Source organism: Carcharodon carcharias, chromosome 7, assembly GCF_017639515.1.
Source record: "Carcharodon carcharias isolate sCarCar2 chromosome 7, sCarCar2.pri, whole genome shotgun sequence".
NCBI classification, from domain to species: Eukaryota; Metazoa; Chordata; class Chondrichthyes; order Lamniformes; family Lamnidae; genus Carcharodon; species Carcharodon carcharias.
The window spans coordinates 178,969,990-178,990,709 of record NC_054473.1 but is presented as its reverse complement, the minus strand read 5'-3'; the positions used below and the strand labels follow the sequence as shown (position 1 = coordinate 178,990,709).

At 45.7% G+C, this 20,720-nt stretch overlaps 1 protein-coding gene across 1 annotated transcript in view; it reads left to right on the top strand.

The window, feature by feature from the left end:
• Positions 1-53: 53 nt before the first annotated feature.
• nudt7 (nudix (nucleoside diphosphate linked moiety X)-type motif 7) overlaps positions 54-20,720 on the top strand; it is a 45,056-nt gene continuing 24,389 nt past the window's right edge. The window contains exon 1 of the mRNA XM_041191348.1: positions 54-1,245. Within this exon, the coding sequence (XP_041047282.1) occupies positions 1,193-1,245 (53 nt within the window). The 5' untranslated portion in view covers positions 54-1,192. The remainder of the gene's footprint in view (positions 1,246-20,720) is intronic.

The window sequence follows — 20,720 nt, the reverse complement described above, 5'->3', positions numbered from 1 at the left end:
TGCCCAGTTGTGTGGGTGTCCATTCAATAATAATTTATAAATATATGGTACCTTTAATGTAATAAAACTTCCCAAGGCTTCACAGGAGAGTTACAAATTATAATTAGACATTGAGCCACGTTACGAAATATTGGGGCACTTGGCAAAAAGCTTGGTCAAAAAGGTAGGTTCTAAGGAGTGAGAGGCAGTGAGGTTTGAGGAGGGAATTCCAGAGAAAGGGCCTCCAGGCAGCTAAAGGCATAGCCACCAACGGTGGAGCAATTAAAATCGGGGATGCACATGAGGTCAGAATTAGATGAGTGCCAGTATCCCTGGGATTGGAGGAGGTTATCGAGATGGGGAAGGGTGAGTTGACGTATTTTGTAAACAAGGGTGAGAATTTCAAAATGATAGTGTTGCTTTACCAGGAATCAACGTGGGTCAGCAAGCATGGGACAATGGGTGAATGGGGACCTGCTGTGATTAAGGCAGCAGCGTTCGATGACCTCATGTTTAGGGAGGGTAGCATATGGGAGACCAGCCAGGTGTGCATTTAAGTCAAGTCCAAAGGTAACAAAGACATGAATGAGAATTTCAGCAGCAAATGAGGTGGGTTAGGGGCAAAGTCAGCTGATATGAAGGTGGGAAAAAGCGACCTTGGTGGTGGTGCAAATATGTGGTCGGAAGTTCATTGTGGGGTCATATGACACCAAGCTTGCAAGCAGTCTGGTTCAGCCACAGGGAGTGGGATGGAATCAGTGGCTACGCAACAGGGGCAACATTTAATTTCAGGAATAGTAGTGGCCAGTATTCAGGGTTGCTAACTGCGGCTGGACACAGATATCAGGACCGTGCCTCCAACTACCCCATCCTTACACTTCTGCTGTTGGACAGCCAACATGCCCATTGTCAAGGCATGCCACTTTCCCAGGCCAATCAGAAACAGAATACACTTTTAATTAACCGTTTGGATAATGATAGACCTTGTATCAAACAGCTGTTTTTTTTTTCATTTCCAATATTTTTATAACTAATAAGTGTTCAAAGAATTTGTCTTTTAGTGAAAGGCAGAATTGTTTTGAAATGTTACTTTTCTCCTGTGCTGCTCCTAGCAATGCTCTGCAAATTATTCTTTATTACCAGGAGACTCTAGTCCTGGAGGGTTGGTAACACTGTCCTCCCTTGATGCATTCACAGGGTCGTTTTCTGAGTGATGCCAGCATCAAGGGTGTCATTGAACAGCTGCCTGCGCTCTGAGGAGGAAGGGTGAGCGACAAGAGATCGTAGTCAGTATTGTACCAATGACCGGTAGGAAGAGGGATGAGGTGCTGCAGGAAGATCTCAGGGAGCTAGGAAAGAAATTAATAAGCAAGACCTCGAAGGTAGTACTCTCATAATTACTCCTAGTTTCATATGCTAGTGAATGTAGAAATAGAAGGTTAATGCAGATGAATGCATAGCTGAAGAGATGGTGCAGGATGGAGGGCTTTAGATTCCTGGGGCATTGGAATCATTTCTGGGGATGGTAGGACTTGTTTATGCTGGACAGTTGGCACCTCGACAGGGTTGGGAGCAGTATTATTGCTGGGAGGTTTGTTAGCGGTTGCTGAAAATTAGCGAGTGTGCAATACAGAAGTAACTAAGGCTAGAAAATATTAACAAAATTAGTTTGTCAGTACTTAATGGTCTATACTTTCAATACATGGAGTCTACTGAATGAGGCAGAGTAGCTGAGGGCACAGATAGACACTTGGAACTATGATATTATAGCTATTACTGATGCATGACTTAGATGAGAACAGCAATGGCAGCTGAACATTTCTGGATACAAGTTTTCAGATGAGATAGTGGGATAAAAGAGGTCTGCAATATTGGCTAAAGAAACAATCATAAGCTGTAAGGGGGAATGATATGCCAGCAGGATCGTCAGTTGAGTCCATAAGGGTTGAACAGAAGAACTAAAAAATGCACAATCATATTGTTGGGAGTTTACTGTAGCCCCCCCAAACAGTCAGAGGAGATAGAAGAGCAAATATGTAGGCAAATTGTTGATCCATGCAGAAAGAATCGTCAGTCAGAGTAGGAGATTTCAATTACTCTAATATTAAGCGGGATAGAATATAAAGCTATAGAGGGCACAGAATTTTTAAGATGCATTCGGGAGAACCTTTCTAGCTCGTTTGTAGCAAGCCCAACAAGAGAAAGAGTAGTTTTGGATTTAGTTTTAGAATGAAGCTGGGCAAGTGGAAGGGATATCAGTGAGAGAGTATTATGGTTGTTGTGATCATGATACAGTTAGATTTAGGGTAGTTATGGAAAAGAACAAAGAACTGATTAGGAGTTGTCAATTAGGGGAAATGCCTTCTTTTATTTGAGAGGTTTGGGAATGGCTGGCACTTGTTGCCCATCCCTAATTGCCCTTGAGAAGGTGGTGATGAGCTCCCTTCTCAAACTGCTACAATCTTTGTGGTATAAGTATAATCAGTACTGTTAGATCTCAGGCGATGACCATTTTCACCTCTTCTTTTTTGTATTGGAATATGGGGCACTTGTGTGGTTGAGCACAATCAAAGAGCAGAAAGGTAAAGCCATTGAAAGTGTTCAGAAGAGGGCTTGCAGAGTCATTCTTGGTCCTAATTGCCATAGTTATCAGGTGCCTTACACAATTGTGGTCTGGAGTCATTCCAGAACAAACATGATCAACTCTGCCATTCTTTTGCGAGATTGCTGCTAAACTCCAAACTGTAGACAGATCTCATAGCAGCTACCAACTATGGAACTCAAAGCAACTAATGGAATGAAGATGTAAAATGACAAGATTTAAGAATGGTCCAATGACATGTGTCAGGAAGATATAATAATTTACATAATGTTATTGGAATTTATTGTAGAGTCATATTGGGGTCTGTGTCTATGTGTGTGTATTTATGTGACTTAATTGAATTAAAGGCAGCTGGTCTGAAGGCTTTGATGTATCAGAAGATATGCTAGGTTTGAAATGTTAAGTAGGGAAACATAGGTGTAAAGAGAATATTTGCAATTTAAAATAAACCAGACTAGCTTGAATTCAAAGGAGTGGTGAAATGTTTCACCTAGTGAGGAGAAGTTAAAAAACAGTGTGTTTATTTTTCCAAAAGATTACTGGTAAAATTGGTACAATGATTTTTATTATTAGAGAGGTAAAGTCCAAAGACATAGTGAAACAATGGGAAATTGCTTTCAAAGGGGGAAATATGGATAAAGGAGGAAAGGCTGTGTGCAAGGGAAGGCATTCTAAGATCTAACAAGTGTGAAAAGCCTCCAGCATCTACACCTCAAGCTGCTGTCTGTAAAAAAAACTGAAGATAAGAAAACTCACTTTGAATTTGATTGTTTCAGGGTATTGTGTGTTACTTTGCCAGGGTCTTTTAAAATCTATGTGTCTTACTGTTGCCTTAACGAAAGTGTAATCGAGGTTTAGATTAAGTAGGGGATTTAGAAGTTATCATAGTAGTAACTTGTAGATCAAGGTGTGTATTTAAAATTATTCCTTCTGTTAATAAAGGTTTCATTTAGTTTTGTAAGAAGTATATAAGACTCAGTGGTCTTATTACTACTGAATTCAAGGCCCGCATCTCAAAATACTTACAAATTGCAGATAGTTGTTGGGGCTGCTTCAAGTTTCCCTCTGGGATTTGGGCAGCTTAGCATTTACCATCCACCTGTCATAACACATGCTTCATCCACTCAATGAACAAACTCAAATGACTGTTAGACTTTGAATCCCAATGACATGAAGACCCTAATCTAATGATCAGTATGTTATTTTATCATTTTTTTTGTATTTTATTTGGATAAATGATTGATTATAAAACTCACCTCAATGTGGCCCTTGACTGCGACACATGTTGAATTTTGAATTAGCTATTGGCGAAGTTAAATGAGATGGGGTTGCAGGATTCTGGCCCAACAACTGTGAAGGAATAGCAAATGGTTCTATTCTGGATGGTTTGTGATTTGGAATGGAACTTGCAGGTAGTGTTGTTCCCAAGACTGTCCTGGTTCTGCTAGGTGGTAGATGGCATCCTGTTTTATGGTAGTGATGCTGCCAGTTTCAATCCGTTTATCGCAGATTGGCTTGTGCTAGTGTTGCTCTTAATTCAGCGTTTGAAACTCTTCTAAAAGTTTACAGGTTGCAAATATTTCTCTTGGATCACCCAAGCCTGTGCACCTAATATCAGGTTGTGTAATAAAAAGCCTTTTAAGTCTTTTTCCCCTTTGGGTATCCTTACCACTATAATACAGATGTGTGGGTTATTTAAGCATATGCTCTACTTTCATTTAAATGTTTATCCTGTGCCTTATGTCTTCATAATGAAACAGGGGCCTTTTTATAAATTGTAAGTCTGTTTCTGGTAATATGCTTTACGGTTTGTTTCAAGCAATGTTTTGCTGCTTGTTTGCTCATTAATATGGAAGCTGCTGTCAAAGGGGCCTTGGAGAGTTGTTGCAGTGCATCTTATATGCGGTATACACTGCAGCCACTGGGCATCAGTGGAAGTGAATGTTTAAGTTGATGAACGTGGTGCTGATCAAGCGAGCTGTTTTTGTCCTGAATGGTGTCAAGCTTCTTGAATGTTGTTGGAGCCGCACTCACCCAGGCAAGTGGAGCATTCCGTTGCGCTCGAGACTTGTGCCTTTTAGATGGTAGAAAGTGTTTGGGCTGTCAGGAGGTGAGTTATTTGCCACAGAATTCTCAACTGCTGACCTGCTCTTGTAGCCACAGTATTCATGTAGCTTGTCCAATTAAGTTTCTGGTCCATGGTAACCACCAGGATGTGGATGATTGAAGATTCAGCAATGGTGGTGCCAGTGGATATCAAGGGGAGGTGTTTGGATCCTCTTGTTGGAGATAGTCATTGCCTGGCACTTGTGGAGTGCAAATATTACATCCATCCAAGCCTGAATGTTGTCCAAGACTTGTTGCATTTTGGCACAGACTGCTTCAGCATCTGAGGAATTGCCAATTGGACTGAACATCCCCACTCCTGACTTTCTGATGGAGGAAAGGTCAATGATGAAGCAGTTGAAGATGGTTGGTCCTAGGACATTACCCTAAGGAACTCCTGCAGTGTTTTCCTGGGGCAGAGATGATTGGCCTTCAACAACTACAACCTCCTTCCTTTGTGCTAGGTATGACTCCAGCCAGTGGAGAGCTTTCCCCCAGATTCGCATTGCTTTCAATTTCATTAGCGCTTCTTGATGTCACACTCGGTCAAATGCTGCCTTGATGTCAAGAGCAGTCACTCTCACCTCATCTCTGGTGTTCAGCTCTTTTGTCCATTTTTGGACCAAGGCTGTAAAGAGGTTAGGAGCTGAGTGACCTGGTTGAACCCAAATTGAAAATCAGTGAACAACTGTAAAGGGTAGTGGAGCAGAGGGACTTATATAGGCTCATACCTGACAATCGCTATTTTTTGTAATTTTACATCTGCTTCACTTTTGATTTTTAAGTGAACCTTTACTGAATCTTACTTTGAAGATATTGATTTAAATCTAAGTGTGATTGTGTTTGATTAAGTCAAATAATTAATCAATAATAATCAGTAGTGATATCATCAACTGTTTCCCCCAGACTCTGTTTTTCATACTGGCCATTTACTACTGGTATGTGGTCTACACCTTTGTTTTCCCATTTCAAGCTAGACTACTAAAATAAAAGTAATCTTTTATTTATCGGAAGGCCTTTTTCTTACTGCATTCTATGTCCCTTGAACTACAAGCCAGGACAATGAATAGCCTTACACATGGGCTGGTCAGCGAAGGTGTGGAATCAGGAGATGGACTCTGATTGATGGACATACAACCTGACTGATGGCAGATGGGAGACACCATCAAAAGATGTGTAAACAGCTTGATTATTGCAAAGCCTTGCAGTGCCTGTGAGGAGAATTTAATATGGACTCGTTTCCTGGACTCTTGTTTTTGAGAAAGCCTCGAAAGGCTGGAAGGGAGCCAGAAATTTGGCTTAAAGGGACGCTGCTTACAGGATTCACTGCTGCAGTTGGAGAGGAAAAGTCAGCCGCTCGGGACTAGAGGAGGAAGGGCCGGGAACGGAGTGACTGACTGAAGTGCCCACCCATGTAAAGTTATTCAGAGACTCGGTGATGTATGAACCAAGGGGAATTTGACCATTTTGGGGAGTATCATGAACAGTTTGGGGTTAACATTTGTAATGTAGTATGTATCTGTAATATATTATGTATCTGTAATATAGTATGTTCAGTTCAGTTCTTTGTAGACAGCAGCTTGAAGCTTAGATGCTGGAGGTTTTTCACATTTGTTTAGTATGTAAGTAGTCTTTCTTTTAAATATATAAAGTGCTTTCTCCCTTTAATAAAGTTATCCTTTCCTTTTTGTCTCTTACGTTTTATATTATCAATTATAGTCGTTATACCATTATTACAATTATCATTATTCAATATTCAATAAAATTGTTGTTTTAACATATTAATTGGCATTATCACCAATTCCTGTTGCATCCAGAGTACTGCTCCGAATCTAAGTGAGACTCCATAAGGGACTCTCACCCCCTTACACTTAGAGTGCATGTCCACAGGTTCTTGAATGTGGCAGGACTGGTAAATAAGGTGGTTAAAGAAGGTAAATGGGATACTTCCTTTGTTGACTGAGACATAGAATATATCAGTTGCTAGAAATGTATTAAAAAAATAGTTTGGCTGTAACTAGAATACTGTATACACCATTACTGAAAGGAGGTAAACATATTAGAGAGTGCACAGAGGATATTTACAAGACTGTCGCCAGGAATGGAGAGCTTTATCTATGAGGAAAGATTGGAAAGACTGGGGTTGTCTTCTTTGGAACCATGGAGGCTGAGGAGAGATTTAACTGAAGTGTAGAAAATGATGACAGAATGGATAGGAAGGACGTTTCCCTTAGCAGAGAGATCAATAACCAGGGGCCATAGGTTGAAAGTCATTTATAGAGGGATTAAAGAGAATTAAGTTGAAGAGAATTTTTTTCACCCAGAGGGTGGTGCTGGTCTGGAGCTCACTGCCTGAAAGGGTGGTAGGGACAGAAACACTCATCACATTCAAAACATACTTGGATATACACTTGAAGCACCATAACCTACAAGACTTTTTACTCAGAGCAGGAAGCGGGATTCAGCTGGATAGCCCACTTTTAGCCGGCACAGACACAATGGGGCGAATGGCCTCTTTCTGTGCCATAATTTCCTATGGTTTGCTGCCAATGCAAGGTGGCTACTGATATCCATCTCTGCATGCACACTGGTCCGCACATGCGCAGAAAACCAATAATGTCATTCTGCTGTGCCCCGGCCCAGCCTGTCAGTACCCCATTGTGCACGCACAGTGACATCAGTACACCCTTGTGTCACACGGTCCTCCTCAGAGATACAGTGAAACATGCATTATGAAACTGCAGAAAGTACACATGCAGGAAAAGTAAGACATTTAATGAAACAGGTTACAATCTGGGACTTCGCTCCAAATAGTCTATTTAATCCACTTCTGTCCCACTGAAGGTTAAAACTATGATACCATGATTTTAAATAATTGGTTGAATACATATTCATATAGTTAAGTTTAGTTATTTTCTCTGTCTAGTGGATTTGGAACTATTCTGTTAACTTTATAGAGCCATTAATTCAGAAATCTGGAGTGCAAAGGGACTTGGGAGTCCTAGTCCAGGATTCGCTTAAGGTTAACTTGCAGCTTGAGTCGGTAGTTAGGAAGGCAAATGCTTTTTTTTTTGCAAAAATATACTTTATTCATAAATCTTCAAAAACATTTCGAACCATTTCAAAATCACCATTACAAAAATACAATCAGGTTCAACTTTTACAACATGAATTACAAGGTGTATCAGTACAAACAATGAATATTACAATCATTGGCAGACATTCATTTTAAGCTGTACAGCCTGAGGGGCTCTTTACAGTTCCCAGCCCCTCAGTGCACTGAGGCAGAAAGGTCTTAGGCAGCGACCCTTCCCCATTGCGCCTTTGTGGTGGCTGCCCCAAGCTTAACTGTGTCCCTCAGCACGTAGTCCTGGACCTTGGAATGTGCCAGTCTGCAACACTCGGTCGGGGACAACTCTTTGCGCTGGAAAACCAACAAGTTTTGGGCAGACCAAAGAGCGTCTTTCACCGAGGTGATGATCCTCCAGCTGCAGTTGATGTTTGTCTCGGTGTGTGTCCCTGGGAACGGCCCGTAGAGCACAGAGTTCTGTGTCACAGAACTGCTCGGGATGAACCTCGACAGAAACCACTGCATCCCTCTCCAAACCTTCTTCGCAAAGACACAATATACAAGGAGGTGACCAACGGTCTCTTCCCCACCACAGCCACCTCGAGGGCAACGTGCAGAGGGGGTGAGACTCCTGGCATGTAGGAAGGATCTTACAGGGAGGGCCTTTCTCATCACCAGCCAAGCTACGTCTTGGTGCTTGTTGGAAAGTTCTGGCGATGAGGCATTCTGCCAAATGACTTACCTGGCAGGGGAGAGACCTTGATTGCGTTTCTGCCAGGGAAAGATCAACAAGCAATAGCTATAACCAGTCGAACTCCTTACCATGGAGTACCTAACACCATCCGAGTCATGGTGAAGGGCAGCGAGCAAGGAACAGTAATGGATAGGACCTTCTTCACCAAGAGGATCCTATTCAAGCTGTGTGGTTTCGAGGCTGCGGAGATCTACTGCCTACGGGATTTCCCCAGCGCTGGATTTTTTAATGTGACTTTCAAGCAAGTGGCAGCTTGTGTCAATCTCCTGAAGGTGTTTGAGGAAAAGAAAGACCTGCCAGAAATGAAGATCCCAATGGCGGAGCCGCTTTTTGCTCTGCCGTTGCAACGAGAACGGGCTTACAAACTTTACAACCCCTTCGTCCCTGTCGCTGACGTGCTCACCTTCCTTACCAGGTACTTCGATAAGGTTGGGAGCTGCACCGCGGTTAGGGATGATTTGGGGATCTGGACATGTAAACGCCAGGTTAAGGTAACGCTCAAGACCGACGGCAAGGGAGCCGTCTTCCACCCCCCTTCCAGATTCGCTATTGGGGGAAGCCGTGGCTACCTTGTCTACGCTGGGCAACCCAAACTTTGTCGCTCATGCGGCAAGTCTGGTCATGTGACGGCCAACTGCAGCGCCGTCCTCTGCAAGAACTGCAAACAGGAAGGGCACCAGACAAAAGACTGTATACAGGCTAAGTGCTGCAACCTGTGAGGCGAGGCAAGTCACCTCTACAAGATCTGCCCCAAACGTTGCCGTACAAATGCACAGGCAGCCAAAGCCAACGAGGGGGAAGCAGAAGAAATGCCTCGTGTCGCTCCAACTACCAAGGCCCCCAGGGAGAACAACGAGACAAAGGAGGACACAGAGAGAGACAAGGTGGAGGAAAAGATTGGGGCAACAGACGGGCAATCAACAGCACTGCCCCCTGAACCTCCCATTCCTCAGGAGGGCGAATCAGTGGAGGAGGAGGAGGCAACAGGGGGATTGGCAGCTGGTGAAGAGAGCCAAAAGGAAGACGAGGCTAAGAAGAAACCAAGCCACTTCCCAGACAAGAGGCAAGAGGCGTCTCCTATCCGACACGGATAACAAGAGCAGCAGCTCTTCGCACGAAGAAGTGCCAGGGCGGTGCCAACAAAAGAAGCGGCAAAATGCTAGGGAGTTGGAGGATGAGACACCCGAGCTCCAGAACATCGGAGACAATGAAGAGACCAGCGCATCCCAACTTTGCCCACAACCCGAAGAGGCCAGTGTACCACAACCCCAGGAATCTGGGAACAGTGAGGCGCTCAGCGCACCCCAGCTCCGGGAATCTGGGAACAGTGAGGCGCTCAGCGCACCCCAGCTCTGGGAATCTGGGAACAGTGAGGCGCTCAGCGCACCCCAGCTCCGGGAAGCCGGGAGCAGCAACGCCCCAGAGGGGGAGAGGTTTGGAGAAGCTTCTCCAAAGAGGACATTTCAAACCCCGTTCTCTGCACGGACCCCCAGATGCCACCTGAGCAGAACATCTCCAATGGGGAGGTTCAGGACGCTTTCCTCAGCCCGTCCAAAGTGAGGCAATTTGAGCACACCACGGGCATGAAGGAGCAGACCAAAGATCTGGAACTCTCAGAGACAACAGGTTTGGTAAGCGACTAACTGCTTTAAAATGGGTGTAAAGATTGTATCCATAAGTGTGCGTAGCATTAACTCTACTACGCGATGTGTTGCGACCTTGGACTACCTTGCCAAGGTCAAAGCTGACCTGTTGTTTCTGCAGGAGTGTGCGATACTGCACCTCAGCTCCTACAGGCAATGGTCACGATGGTGGTCCCATGGGCCATCGATCTGGTCAGGAGGAAACGACTCTCGTTCCTCCGGCCTGGGGATTCTGCTGCGGGGAGGCAGCTTCGCTGTCTCCCAGGTTAAGGAGTTGGTGGGCGGACGCCTCCTCGTAGCAGACGTAATGTACAAGAATGCTCCACTCCGGTTAATTAACGTCTACGCCCCGTCACAAGGGGCTGAGCGGCTGGAGGTTTTTCAGCAGCTCCCACTGCTGCTGGCGACCTCCAGGCCAGTCATTCTGGGCGGTGACTTCAACTGCATCATCGATGCGGCTGGACGATCCGGCAGGGCCGACAGCAGATTGGCCGCTACGTCCAGATCCCTGATGGAAAGAGTGAAGGATGCCAAGCTGCACGACGTCTTCAGCAACCCTGCAGACGGAGCACAGCGTAGATACACCTGGTCGCGGCCAGACGGTTCCGTCTGTTCCAGGATAGATTTCCCGTTTGTGTCCCGCGCGTTCGCAGTCAGATCCATCGACATCAAGCCGGTGTTCTTCTCTGACCACTGCCTCCGACTGGTTGACTGTCACTTAGAGGAAGACCAGAGGGTGGGCAGGGGGGCATGGAAGCTAAACATGAAACTGCTGACCCCAGAGAACATTGAGGAGCTCAAGAGGGATTACAAAGGTTGGAGAACCATGAAACCCCACTTTGAGTCACTGACACACTGGTGGGAAAAGATCAAGGGAAACATCAAGAGGTTTTTCATCCTCAAAGGCACCCAGAAAGCTTGAAAGGAACAGAGGGAAATGTCCCGACTCCAGAAAAACATGCAGAATCTGCTCCGGCTGCAGTCGATGGGGGTCGATGTCAAGGAGGAACTCCAAGAGGTGAAGAGCCAGCAAGCCTCGCTCTTTGCCTCGGAGGCCTCCAAGATCATCTTCCATTCCAGAGTCCGCTCCGTGGCTCAGTAAAGTCATCACAGTCCAACATTTTGAGGATCAGCAAATCCTTTTATGCCGGATTGTATGATGTGAAGCCCACAGACAGCACGGCCTCCCAGTCCTTCCTGTCCTCTATCATGGAGGTCTTAGAAGACAGTAGACGGGAGAGTCTGGACAAAGCGCTAACTCCTAACGAACGGACTGAGGCCCTTGAGTCCTTCGAGAAGAGTAAAACTCCCGGAAGCGACGGCTTGCCGGCGGAGTCGTATTCGGCTCTGTGGGACTGGATCGGCCCGGACCTGCTAGAAGTGTACGAGAGTATGCTCCTGGCTGGCAGCATGTCAGAATCCATGAGGAAAGGCATTATCACCCTCATCTACAAGACAAGGGGGAAAGGGAGGAAATGAGAAATTGGCGACCCATTTCACTGTTGAATGTGGACTATAAGATTCTGTCCAAGGTCATCGCCAATCGGGTCAAGTCCGCTCTGGAATTGGTGATCCACCCTGACCAGACCTGCACTGTGCCCAGCAGGAAGATCTCTGACAGCCTTGCGCTGCTCAGGGATACGATTGCCTATGTACAGGACAGGGGTGTAGATACCTGCCTCATCAGCCTGGATCAGGAGAAGGCCTTTGACAGAATATCGCACACCTACATAGTGGATGTGCTCTCCAAAATGGGGTTTGGGGAGGGAATTCGCAATTAGATCCAACTGCTCTACACTAACATCAGTAGTGCAGTCTCAATCAATGGGTGGGAATCAGATAGCTTTCCTATTAAATCTGGAGTCAGGCAGGGCTGCCCTCTCTCGCCTGTTCTTTTCGTGTGTTGCATAGAACCCTTTGCTGGGTCCATCAGGAAGGATCCGGGCATAAGAGGAGTGACGATCCCAGGCAGTGGAGGCACTCAGGTCAAAGCTTCCCTGTACATGGACGATGTCGCCGTCTTCTGCTCTGATCCACTGTCGGTACGCAGACTGATCCACATCTGCGACCAGTTCGAACTGGCCTCGGGAGCCAAGGTAAATCGTGGGAAGAGCGGGGCCATGTTCTTTGGGAACTGGGCTAACCGATCCTTTTTCCCCTTCACTGTCAGGGCTGACGGCCTGAAGGTGCTGGGGATATGGTTCGGAGGGACCGGGGCATGTGTTAGAAACTGGAAGGAGCGAGTGTCTATGGTGAAAAGGAAACTGAGCATGTGGGAGCGACGCTCCCTCTCCATTGCGGGTAAGAACCTGGTCATCAGGTGTGAGGCACTCTCGCTGTTGCTGTACGTGGCGCAGGTCTGGCCCATTCCACACTCCTGCGCGATGGCGATCACCCGAGCCATCTTCCACTTTATCTGGAGGTCGAAAATGGAACGTGTCCGCAGGGACATGATGTACAAGCCTCTAGATAAAGGGGGAAAAAACGTGCCCAACATCGCCCTCATACTGATGGCCACCTTTGTGTGTGGCTGCATCAAGCGGTGCGTAGACCCTCAGTATGCAAACACCAAGTGTCACTACATGCTGAGGTTCTACCTGTCCCCGGTGTTGCGAAGGATGGGTCTGGCCACGCTGCCGCGGAACGCTCCATGTAGTTGGACTGTGCCGTACCACCTGTCCCTCGTGGGAAAATCTATGCAGAGAAACACCTTTGACCACAAGTCCATCAGGCAGTGGTCGGCACGTAACGTCTTAAAGGCCCTGAGGGAAAAGGAGAGGGTGGATCCTGTGGGATGGTTCCCCGAGCAGACTGTCAAAGTCATTTGGCAGAATGCCTCATTGCCCGTTAGGAAGGCAAATGCAATGTTGGCATTTATTTTGAGAGGACTAGAATATAAAAGCAGGGATGTGCTGCTGAGGCTTTATAAGGCTCTGGTCAGACCACATTTAGAATATTGTGAGCAATTTTGGGTCCCGTATCTCAGAAAGGATTTTCTGGTCCTGGAGAGGATCCAGAGGAGGTTCATGAGAACGATCCCAGGAATGAAAGGCTTAACATATGAGGAACGTTTGAGGACTCTGGGTCTATACTCGATGGAGTTTAGAAGGATGAGGGGGGATTTGATTGAAACTTACAGAATACTGAGAGGCCTGGATAGAGTGGACGTGGGGAAGATGTTTCCATTAGTAGGAGAGACTAGGACCCGAGGGCACAACCTCAGAGTAAAGGGAAGACCTTTTAGAACAGAGATGAGAAGAAACTTCTTTAGCCAGAGAGTGGTGAATCTATGGAATTCATTGCCACAGAATGCTGTGGAGGCCAGGTCATTGAGTGTATTTAAGACCGAGGTAGGTAGGTTCTTGATTGGTAAGGGGATCAGAGGTTACAGGGAGAAGGCGGGAGAATGGGGTTGAGAAACATATCAGCCATGATTAAATGGCGGAGCAGACGCGATGGGCCGAATGGCCTAATTTCTGCTCCTATGTCTTATGGTCTTATTAAGTTTGCCGCTGCCTAAAATGGGATGATTTGAGCCACGCTATCTTTGGTCCTGGCTGCTGCCTACTCTGTCACTCACAATGACGTCATGGAGTAGCACCCTCAAACTGCACATGTACCGAGTTGGCAGCAAATGCAGCCGCAGAAAAAGTGGCCCCTTTGGTTCCTTTCCCATCCAACCAGCTTTACTGGGGAGCATCCACCAGAGGGAGCTCACACTGTTCTTCAGCTCCTACCTGTCGACAGTTCCCTGTCTCTCTGCTCCCCCAATTCTCCTCAAACCACACAGCCTTACTATTTCCAGGCCTTCAAACATTTCCTTAAATATCAGGTCATCGAGTTGCATTTTCTTAGCATTGAAAATATTTGATTAATTCCATATTAGCGACACAGCAAAGTGAGAATTTAGTGTCAAAAATTGAATTGTCAAATCATTTGAAGTGAGTTTGAAGTTAGGTTTCAGCTCAGTGGGTAGAGGTGGAACTCTCACCCCTGGGTCAAAAAATTGAGGTTTTTGTCCCACACTAGAGATTTAAGCACAAGTAATCTAAGACTGACACTCCCAGTGCAACACTGAGGGAGTGCTGCCTTGTCAGAAGTGTTGTCTTTTGAATAAGGCTTATTCAAACCACCTGCCCTCTTTGAGATGAACGTACAAAGTCCTCCCGATTCACACGTCACATTTTCATTACTTTCTGGTCTTGTTCCAGCTCACAGGTCAAAGTTAGGACAGACGAGACCTCCCTGTGTAACCTGCTCGCCAATTGAAAATGCACCCCAAAATCCTTGGGCACTTAACAAACGGGTGGCACATTGAGTAGGAAAAAGAGAGAATGTAATGGAGGAGAGTGAAGGTGCAATTAAGAGGAAGAGTTTATTTTCGTTTTCAAGGTGGGGGGGGGTGCAGTGGCGGGGTTGAAGACGGGAAGTGAGAATCAGAAAGAAGTCAGTTAAGAAGATAATTCTATAAGCCAGGTCCATCGTGAATGATAACAGAATTACTTGGAAAAACTCAGCAGGTCTGGCAGCATCGGCGGGGAAGAAAAGAGTTGACGTTTCGAGTCCTCATGACCCTTCAGCATAATGAATGATTGACCTCCAATGATAGAGTTGAGAGGCAAGGAAGAATTGAGGGTGTAGATAGTGATAGGTGGGTGGGGAAGGCTGCTCAGATTGAATACTGCAAGCCTTCCTTTTTATATTACAGAGAGGGTAATTGGAGAGGGTACTGGAGAAATTGTAAAAAAAGATTCACAAGAATGACGGTAGAACTGAGAGGATATAACTATCAGGAGGAACTACACAAGTTGGGGCGCTTCTCTCTACAAAAATTAAAGGATAGATGTTTTTAAATAGGGCAGACATAGAGAAGATGTTTACACTTGTGGGGAGTCCAAAACAGGGGGGGCTATGAATATAAAATAGCCAGTAATAAACCCAATAAATAACGAATGAAACATTTTTATCCAGTGCTATGATGCTACAGATGCTGTGTGTCAGGCGAATCAAATCCACAAGGGAAACTTGATCGTTCTATCACAACAATTTTGCAATTTGCATTCATTTCGAGATGTGCGCCCTGAATGCAAAAGTAATAAGTCCACCAAGAATTTTAGGATTTTTTAAAAAAAACTAAATCAAAATATTTATTAACAAAAGAAAAGATTTCAAGCACATACGTAGGATTACAAATTATTACTATAATAACTACTAAAATTCCTAATTAACCTGACTCTCAGCTACACTCCCTTTAAGGCAAAGGTCGAAAGATAGAGTTTCGATTTTAAACAGATCCAGCAAATTAACACAGTACCCTGGACAGTGGAATTCCAAATGACTTTTCTCCAGCTCCAGTTTCTGTCGACAGCAGACTTATGGACAAATGCTGGAGGCTTCATTAAGGTTACTTCACACACTTCTGTTAGACCTTACAATGCCTTCTCCTGACACATAGCCTCATTCTCCTTTAAAAATGTTTCTCTCTTTTTAATATGTAAATTCCATTGTTTCCATATGTCTTTGGAACTTTTATCTTTCTCGTAACATAAATCTTTTCATGTTGCTACTATTCTCATCAACCTCTTTGAAATTCAAACCTCCCTGCATCTATCTAAAAATGCTAATTCCCTTTACACCTTACTTGCCAAGCCAGCATCCATGTTTACTCATTAGCAGGTCAAGCACCTAGCTTCTTTTGATGAGTCAAAGCCTGCAGTCTACCTGACTTCAAGTGTAATTAAATCACACACACACAGACAGACCCAACTACTTACCCCCATAAACCTACAATAAACCAGAAAAATATGATGAAAATTATTGTACTTGCATTGGCACCAGAGAGTGGTGAGAACATGGAACTCGCTATCACCTGCAGTGGTTGAGGTGAATAGCATAGATGCATTTAAAGGGAATCTAGATGAACACATGAGGGAGGAAGAAATAGACAGGTTTGCTGATTAGGGTTGGATAGAGAAGGAGAAGGCTTTTGTGAAGAATAAACATCTACATGTACCATTTGGGGCTGAATTGCCCTTTTCCATGCTGTAAGGTTCTAGAGTGCAGCTAGTATACAGAAGGAAAGCATTGGTAAATGCCAAGAGGCTATGATCACCACCTGAAGCCTCTTTAGGAGGGAGTGTGGATCAGAGAATCACTGAGGTTGACATCTCGCTCTTTAGGAACCAGTGTTTGTACAAAGGAAAATATCAGCACATTAGACTGGCAGCTTACAGGATTTCAGAACCTACCACGAAGTTAACACCTACGAATGACACCGAGACACAAACAGTAATTTCACAAACCAGAAGCTGAGGATAAACTTGGGCCTTCAGGCACAATGTCATTAATACCAACATTACAAAGGAGCTTGTTTTGGTAGAAAGAGAAAAGCACACAAGCTGTAAGCGTGGAGACCTGGGAATCAAAACTAGATACAGCAAAGCACCCAGAGATATCCACCAGCTTGCTAGTCATGAATAACCCACACACTGCATCGTTACCATTCACTGCTGGTGCATGATGGCTGAGAAACAGAAAGTAAATAAAAGCCGTTGTGAGACAGAATGTGATGTGTTTATTAAAGGACTGTATAACTGAAATGTTATATGCAACACCAGCCTCAATCTTTCCAGCTCTAAAGCCACGAGGATTCAACATCTTCACATCATAAACCATTCAGATATTTCTTTTTCACCTGGTGACTGTATCAGGCTTGGGAGGACAGGTGATTTTGGATTACCAGTGACGCTCTGTCGAACTTTACTGCGTGCAGCCCATTTATCATGCTGTGTGGTACATTCAGGATTAATACACGACTGGTCACCAGCCTGCTCAGCTTAAAGGAAACATTGAGTATCAGGGTGGTAGAAGGTCCTTTGGCAATTCCAAACAGGAGCACTGAGAACATCAGGTCCAGAGCCTCTCAGTCTCACGGTCACGATCCCAAATTTCACCTTTTCAACATATTACACGTTGGCAAACATGTCCATTCCTCCTGCCACCTATCAGCTTTTAAAACCCAATGTTAGCCTCACCGAACTTCCCAATGTGTCCCTGGCCAGTCAGGCTCCACACTCGAATTGATTGGACATCGACCGGTCTTCTTAAAAGATAATCTGATGAGTCTTTGAAAGCTGAGCAGCCTGCCGGGCAGGACTGAGAGGCTGCTGAATCCCAGGAGGCGGTAGGTCAAAGGTCAAGCAGGAGTACTCCTCCGACCCCACAAGCAAAGGCCCAGCTTTTCTTATCCTGGACACCTGCCATCTTTCCTCTGAGATGCTCCCAATCACTTTCCGCCTTGTAACCGTCCTTATTACCCACAAGTCTACCTTAGTTGCAGGCCAGTGGTTCTGACCAACCAATCATCTGATACCACTTGCCGGTCAATTGATGCTCTCCTCCCGTTTTGGATAGCCGCCTGAAGTGTGGAGCTGAAGGACCCCAGGCTTGGAATCTGGGACAGAGAGCAAATGCACTTGGCATTGTTATTCATACTTGTCGTCACTGTTACTGTGTAGACGAGTGTGGTGGCCAGTTTAGGCACAGTAAAACTTGATAAATGACCTGCTTTTATGGTGTCATCTGAGGGTTAAAAGTTGACCAATTTGTCCCTCTTTTTCGAACAGAGCCATGGGATCTTTTACATCCACCCGAGAAAGCAGACAAGGCCTTGGTTTAAAGTCTCAGCCGAGGGATGGCACCTCGGACAGTACAGCACTCACTCCGTCAGCCAAGATCTTGCGCTCAAGTTGCGGGTGTGAGGCAGAAAATCCACAATGTTTATAGCTCACAAGCGAGAATACAGTCACCAATCTAAGGCTGATGCCCATTATGTGGTGCCATTTTTCAGATCAGATGTTAAACCGAGGCCCTTACTGCCATTTCAGGCATCGGAAGCAACAATGGCAATCGCAGCCCTGTCGACCCTGCAAAGTCCTCCTTAATAACATCTGGGGGCTTGTACCAAAATTGGGAGAGCTGTCTCACAGACTAGTCAAGAAACAGCCTGACATAGTCTTCCTCATGGAATCTTATTTTATAGATCATGTCCCAGACACCACCATCACCATCCCTGGGTATGTCCTGTCCCACAGGCAGGACAGACACAGCAGAGGTGTCAGCACAGCGGTGTACAGTTGGGAGAGAGTTGCCCTGGGAGTCCTCAACATCGACTCCAGTCCCCATGAAGTCTCATGACATCAGGTCAAACTTGGGCAAGGAAACCTCCTGCTGATTACTGCGTACTGCTCCTTATCTCCACCCCCCTCAGCTGACGAAACAGTGCTCCTCCACGTTGAACACCACTTGGAGGAAGCACTGAGGGTGATAAGGGCACAGAATGTACTCTGGATGGGGGACTTAAATGTGCATCACCAAGGGTGACTCGGCAGCACCACTACTGACCGAGCTGGCTGAGTCCTAAAGGACATGGTTGCTAGACTGGTTCTGCAACAGGTAGTGAGGGGACCAACGAGAGGAAAAAACCTACTTGACTTCCTCAACAACTTACCTGTCACAGATGTATCTGTCCAAGACAGTATGGGTAGGAGTGACCACCGCACAGTCCTTGTGGAGACGAAGTCCCCTCTTCACATTGAGGATACCCTCTATTGTGTTGTGTGGCACTACCACCGTGTTAAATGAGATAGATTTCGAACAGATTGAGCAACTGAAGATTGGGCATCCATGAGGTGCTGTGGGCCATTAGCAGCAACAGAATTGCATACAACCACTCCCTCACCATTACCATCAAGCCAGGGGATCAACCCTGGTTCAATGAAGAGTGCAGGAGGGCATGCCAGGAGCAGTGCCAGGCACACCTAAAAATATGGTGTCAACCTGGTGAAGCTACAACACAGGATTACTTGCATGCCAATCAGCACAAGGAGTATTCAATAGAAAGAGCTAAGCGATCCCACAACCAACGGATCAGACCTAAGCTCTGCAGTCCTGCCACATCCAGTCGTGAATGGTGGTAGAGAATTAAACAACTCACTGGAGACGGAGGGTCCACAAATTTCCAATCCTCACTGATGGGGGATACTGCGAAAGCTATGGCCATGACAACATTCCAGCAATAGTCCTGAAGACTTGTGCTCTGGAACAAACTGCGCCCTAAGCCATGTTCTTCTACAACAGCTACAACACTGGCTTTTCCCAGGCAATGTGGAAAATTGCCCAGGTATGCCCTGTACACAAAAAACAAAACAAATCCAACCTGACCAATTACCACCCCATCACTCTACTCTTGATCATCAGTAAAGTAATGGAAGGGGTCATCAGCTGTGCTATCAATTGGCACTTGCTCAGCAATAACCTGCTGATGCTCAGTTTGGGTTCCACCAGGGCCACTCAGCTCCTGACTTCATTACAAAAATAGACATAAGAGCTGAACTCAAGTGGTCAGGTGAGATGATTGCCCTTGACATCAAGGCAGCATATGACTGAGTGTGACATCAAGGAGCCCTCGTAAAACTGGGAACCAGACCAAACCTCTGGAGTCATACCTAAGAGAAAGGAAAGCGGTTCCAGTTGTTGGAGGTCAATCACCTCAGTTCCAGGACATCACTGCAGGAGTTCATCAAGGTAGTGTCCTACACATCTTTAGCTGCTTCATCAATGGTCTTCCCTCCGTTATAAGGTCAGAAGTGGGGATGTTCACTGATGATTGCACAATGTTCAGCACCATTCACAACTGATCCGATACTGAAGCAGTCCATATCCAAATGCAGCAAGACCTGGAAAATATTCAGGCCTGGGTTGATAAGTGGCAAGTAACATTCGCACCTCACAAGTGCCAGGCAAAGACCATCTCCAACAAGAGAGAATCTAACCATCAGCCCTTGACATTTAATGGCATTACCATCGCTGAATCCCCCACTATTAACATTCTGGAGGTTATCATTGACTAGAAACTGAACTGGACCAGCCATATAAATACTGTGGCTACAAGAGAAGGTCAGAAGCTGGAAATTCTGCAGCGAGTAACTCACCTCCTGACTCACTAAAGCCTGTCCACCATCTACAAGGCACAAGTCCGGAGTGTGATGGAATACTCTCTACTTGCCTGGATGAGTGCAGCTCCTACAACACTCAAGAAGCTTGACACCATCCAGGACAAAGCAGCCCCGCTTGATTGGCACCCCATCCACCACCTTCAACATCCATGCCTTCCATCACCGACGCACAGTAGCAACAGTGTGTACCAAGTACAAGATGCGCTGCAAAAACTCACTAAGGTGCCTTAGGAAGCACCTTCCAAACCCATGACCACTACCATCTAGAAGGACAAGGGCAGCAGATGCATGATAACACCATCACCTGCAAGTTCCCCTCCAAGCCACACACCACGCTGACTCAGAAATATATCAGCCGTTCCTTCACTGTCGCTGGATCAAAACCCTGGAACTCTGTCCCTAACAGCACTGTGGGTGTACCTACACCACACGGACTGCAGCGGTTCAAGAAGGCAGCTCACCACCACCTCCTCAAGGGCAATTAGGGATGGACTATAAACGCGGATCTAGCCGACGACGACCACGTCCCGTGAAATAATTTAAAAATACA